Below are 5,352 nucleotides of genomic sequence, written 5' to 3'. Positions count from 1 at the left end.
TTATTATTAATTATATTATTAATTTTTATTAATATTTAATAGTATATTTAGAATAATATAATCCAAATAAATAATAACAAACTATTAAACTAATGTTAATCAAGTAAATACTAATAAATTAATAAAAAATAACAAACTTAGATAATTAGGATGTTCCAAATAATTGATAATATGATCTTCAGGAGATGTATAATTACGTATCATTTTAAATATTCTAATCTCACTCTCAACTTTAAAACTAATTCAAAACTCTAAACCCCAATAAATAACTGACACGTGGCGTAGCATGGTTAACACGTAGTCTGTGTGCTGCTTGGATGAAGACACGTAACCTTCGCATATTTGGAGCCACTGATCAATGCACCTTGATCTTGGCTTGATGAGCTGAGAATATATGGTGTATAGTGATAGAGAAGGGGAACGAAAATAATATGCAGTCGAGTCTCATTTCTTCTCCACTTTTATACACCATGAATGGGTCTAAAGTCATAAATATCACTTATTTTCGGAGCAAAGTTACTTTTTGTATATAGACAACAAACAAAACGTTGTCCGTGTATTGCTGCATGACCGACACATCAACATAAAATCTACATGTTTTACAATTCTGTAAAACATCTCAAACACTAATATTTAAATAAAACACTATTTTTTATATCTAAAATAATTTCTGTACTTATTAACCTAATGAATCAAACTCTTTCTTTTTCTTTTCTTTTATTGTTTAAATTGCAGTCCAATCATATGGATTTTTGCCGTGCTATTCTTGCTGACTCATACTCATGGTAAGCCTTCTGAATTTTGAAATAATTTTAAATACGACATGTTAGTCATGCTTAATTGACGGTGCAATATTTGAGTTGGTAAATGTTTGATAATCAATCATTAATTTGAGTTAATCGAATAATTAATTTAGATATTTATTTAATTAAAAGTTAAAATTTAAATTCAATCTTGTATATATACCGTTATTTATTTTGTCTCAATAGAAAATATACAGTTTCTATGTTTATAATTGATATGAATATTTTTTTTATTTATCTATTTCCTTTTTTCTTTCTATATATATATATATATATTAACCTTTTATTATACCATGGGCAGGCTGGTACTCTTACTACTGGCTTCCGTTTATCCCATTAACTGTAAGAATCCTAATGACCCTGTCTACATTTTCTTCCTTGAAGTATGGTTTCAAATAATTGAGTTTCTCATTATTGTGAATCTATACAGATAATCTTATTAGTGGGTGCTAAGCTTCAAACAATCATAACAAAGATGGGACTAAGGATTCAAGAAAGAGGAGAAGTGGTGCAAGGTTCACCTTTGGTTGAGCCTGGAGATGAACTATTTTGGTTCAATCGACCAGGCCTCCTTCTCTCTTTGGTTCATCTTGTTCTCTTTCAAGTACTTTCACCATCTCCTTTAGAATCTTTCAACCTTTTAATAAATGAGTAAATTATTAAATTAGTACTCAAAAGATTCTAATATTAACAATGATTTTAAAAAAATTATATATTTAATAAATATTAAATTTTTATATTAATTTCTATAATTTATCAAATTTATAATTGAATCTTTATATTTTAAAAATTTTAAATTAAATTTTTATATTAATTTTAAATTTGTAATTAATTTTTTTAAATAATAAATATTATTTTCTTCCATCTCACACCATTAGTATTAGTATATTCCGTTAAGTTAAATTATGTTAGAACACTAATTATGTAATTACAAATTTAAAACTGATGTAGCAATTCAATTAAAAGCTTTTAAAGTATAAGAACTCAATTACAAATTTAATAAAATTATAACTGCTAAAAGAGTAATTTAATCTTGACAAAATAATCCAATCATGCCTTAATTAAAGACAACGTTTAAAAAGTATAATCTCCAACAATGATCATTTTGTCAAATTTCCCGTCTTTGATGATGGGTTATCGGATTTTTTAGTTCTTCTGGGATTCATTGCGTCAGCACTAAAATTTTTTGGATATTGTTTAGATAGTTTACTATTTGATCAAATTCTAACATTCCTGTGTTCTGAAACTCTATTTTGCTTCCGTGATGCAGAATGCATTTCAGCTTGCATTTTTGGCTTGGAGCACCGTAAGTTAACATCCGTATCAATTTTTCTGAAGTTTGTGATTTGATGGCTTCACTAGCGATAGTATTTGGACAACATATTCTAACAATGCTTAGATAACCTAATAAGGGTGACAAAGATGTTTGATGTAGATTCTCTGCCTTGAAATAATCTGTTTGGAAGAAGATTAAAAAAAAAAACATTTCTGAAATCTGAATTTTTAACCAAAACTAATTTTGATTAGTATATCAAACATGTCAAATCACATGAACTCCTTCCATCATAAAATTGCCTATCAAAATGATGGAAGCCCCTTGTATATTTTCTGGAGCTCCCTTCCATTCTTCCAAAAACTTCAAACCCAAACCTAGTGTATCATGAGTCTTACAGAATCAATACTTGTGACAGAGTCACTCTATCGGAGGGCCAACACCTGAAAAATAGCTTAATAAGACTTTAGACTCTTTCACCATATAAACTAGCTTTTGTGGTAACCATTATCCCAAAGTTTTGTAGCCCATTACATAGTGCTTCATGCATGCGTGGCTAATTAGAAGATAACTACTACATACATCTCGTGTTGAATTCTAATGTTAATACGGGTATTACAATCGTTGAACACTTGATCAGTAGAAAAGGCAGTACTAAAAAGAACATTCTAATTTTTACCTTTTTTTGTTCCAGTATGAATTCTCGATACATTCTTGCTTTCACAAAACAACTGTAGATGTTGTTCTGAGAATTTCAATCGGGTAAGTTCTTCTTATTTCCCAAGGATGATTTTGTTTCTTTTATTTTGGAAATAGGACAAGCTTGCATTGTTAAAATTGTAGACTAATAATAGGCGTGGCAATCTTTTCAGAGTCGTCATTCAAGTTCTTTGCAGCTATGTGACTTTGCCCCTTTATGCTCTAGTCACTCAGGTTAGAGAAGGAAGACATATTTAAGCATTTCTTTCTTTCTTGTTTGTTAGGCCATTTATCTCGTTTATAATTTAGCAAAAAGAAAATGGAATCCCTCAATGTTTAAAACATCTTCATTTTACTTCAACATTTTTTAAAGATTTTAGTTTTATCCATCCATTCTAATTTTGCTCCAATATCTTAATTTTTTTCCAATTTTAGTTTTATCCATCCATTCTAGTTTTTTTCTAGAGTAATACCTCAAATCAAATTTTAAGAATTTTTAGTTTAAAACTTTAGTTTTTAACAAATTCTAATCACTAAGTTAGTCCCCAAAATTTTATTCTGCTACACAAATTAAATTAATATCTACATCATTTTGTTCATTTATATGAAAAGAGTAATATGAAAATTTTAAAAATTTAGGGACTATATATTATGTCTTCTATTAAATAACAACAGCAATTGATTTGTCTAACTTTTTATAAAAATTTGTGAGAATTGATATGTCTAACCAAAAAAAATATTAAAAACTACTTTGGTAATTAAAATTTATTAAGTGTGAAATTATTTGAGTAAAATTTTTTTGAAACTGATTATGATATTACTCTTTTTTCTATTTTCAAATTTATCATTTTTCCATCCATACACCTTGTTCTAACTATAATGTTGTGGTGGCCATAGCCTCCACCACCGCAGCTGCAGTAGAGTTAGAACAAAAGGTATGCATAAGAGGGTAATTTTGAAATAAATTAAAGTAATTCACTAATCGTTAATTGTTAATAATTTAAAAAAAGGGACAAGTGAAAACGTCCGTTTGAATATTCACTATGCTTTTGCCAAACACTAATTTGATGATTTGGGAGAATGACAGATGGGTTCAACTATGAAAACCACGGTTTTCAATGATAGAGTAGCAACAGCATTGAAGAACTGGCACCATAGTGCAAAGAAGCATGTCAAAGATAGTAAGCATGGAGAGGGTAACAACAGTGTGACACCATTCTCAAGTAGGCCAACAACACCAACTCACGGTCTCTCTCCGGTTCATCTTTTGTATAGGCACACTGTGGGTCACAGTGATAGTGTCCAAACCTCCCCAAGGATATCCAACTATGAAAATGAACAATGGCATCTTCAAGGTTCTCCTTCAACTACTAGCAACCATGACACTGATGAGAGGCAAGTTGTAGAGCAACCTTCCACACTAGAATCACCTGTCATCGGTGCTCAACATGAAATCAACATTAGTTTGTCGGAATTTTCTTTTGCAAATAGGCAAAATAGTAGAGATTAGATATAAGTTCTCAATAAGCTAAGTTCGAATGCACTGCAGAATAACTTTTGCATATGAAATGCTTGCTTGTAGTCACGAACCAAATGTAAACTATGTTAAGATGCAGTTTCGAAGCCCCATTATTAACTTGAACATTAGTAATGAAAAGATTCTACTGATTTTACAAACTTAGTTAAAGAGTACAATCCAAGGTGATCTTCAACGAATTTTCGATTAACACTTTCATTCTTAATAAATTTTTATTATTTTTTAAAGTCTCGAATCTGTCAATAAGTTGATTCCTCATCGCTTATAAAATTTTAAATATAAATATAGATTCTTTAAATATATTATTATAAATAAATTAATTCTCTTATAAAAAAGTAATCCATCTAAAAAATGTTTAGAATAATAAAATTTGTTAGAGATTAAAGTGTCTGATTTAAAATTTTTTAAAAATTAATTGAAGTATTTTCTCTTTAATTGTATACTTTTATGTGGTTGAGATTGACTTAATACTCAAATTGGCCCAAAATATTTGACTCAAACTTTAAATTGCCTCTTGAATTGACAATTTTTTCAATTTGAACTCTGAATTTTCTCTTTGTAACTCATATTAACTCCTTGAGAGATTTTTATAACGTTTTGTTGACGTGGTATATTGACGTAAATAACTAATTCCGCATGTCTGAATAAGATTTGGCTACTGAAATAAAGTGATGAAGCATTTGTTAGTGACATATTGTATCAGTGACAGATCTAAAAAATTTTAATAGTGGGGTATATATATATAATAATTTTTATAATAAAAATATTATGTGTACATAAAAATCAGTCATTAAATTATTTATTATTAATCATTATATATTTGTATATAAATATATGTATTTGATAAGAACATTTTCGTCGGTTAGAAAATTTCACACAAAATATTTCACGTTGATAGTATAGTTCCCAACCAACTAACAATACTCAAATCAATTTTTTTTAAAAAAATTTGGTTGTCACAAGTACAAACCCTAATGAAAATTAACCAAAGTATTTAAACCCCGGGTCGTCTCACAAGGAATTGCAATGAAGTGATCAAT

At 28.7% G+C, this 5,352-nt stretch overlaps 1 protein-coding gene across 1 annotated transcript in view; it reads left to right on the top strand.

Annotated features, from left to right (window-relative positions):
• LOC107484356 (MLO-like protein 6) overlaps positions 1-4,456 on the top strand; it is a 28,278-nt gene extending 23,822 nt beyond the window's left edge. The window contains exons 9-15 of the mRNA XM_021141550.2: positions 736-785; positions 1,105-1,145; positions 1,234-1,407; positions 2,074-2,109; positions 2,771-2,838; positions 2,949-3,009; positions 3,863-4,456. Of these exons, the coding sequence (XP_020997209.1) occupies positions 736-785; positions 1,105-1,145; positions 1,234-1,407; positions 2,074-2,109; positions 2,771-2,838; positions 2,949-3,009; positions 3,863-4,285 (853 nt within the window). The 3' untranslated portion in view covers positions 4,286-4,456. The remainder of the gene's footprint in view (positions 1-735; positions 786-1,104; positions 1,146-1,233; positions 1,408-2,073; positions 2,110-2,770; positions 2,839-2,948; positions 3,010-3,862) is intronic.
• Positions 4,457-5,352: the final 896 nt, after the last annotated feature.

Source organism: Arachis duranensis, chromosome 4 (assembly GCF_000817695.3).
Source record: "Arachis duranensis cultivar V14167 chromosome 4, aradu.V14167.gnm2.J7QH, whole genome shotgun sequence".
NCBI classification, from domain to species: domain Eukaryota; kingdom Viridiplantae; phylum Streptophyta; class Magnoliopsida; order Fabales; family Fabaceae; genus Arachis; species Arachis duranensis.
Note: the sequence above shows the minus strand (reverse complement) of the source record. Positions and strands in the feature narration are given on the sequence as shown.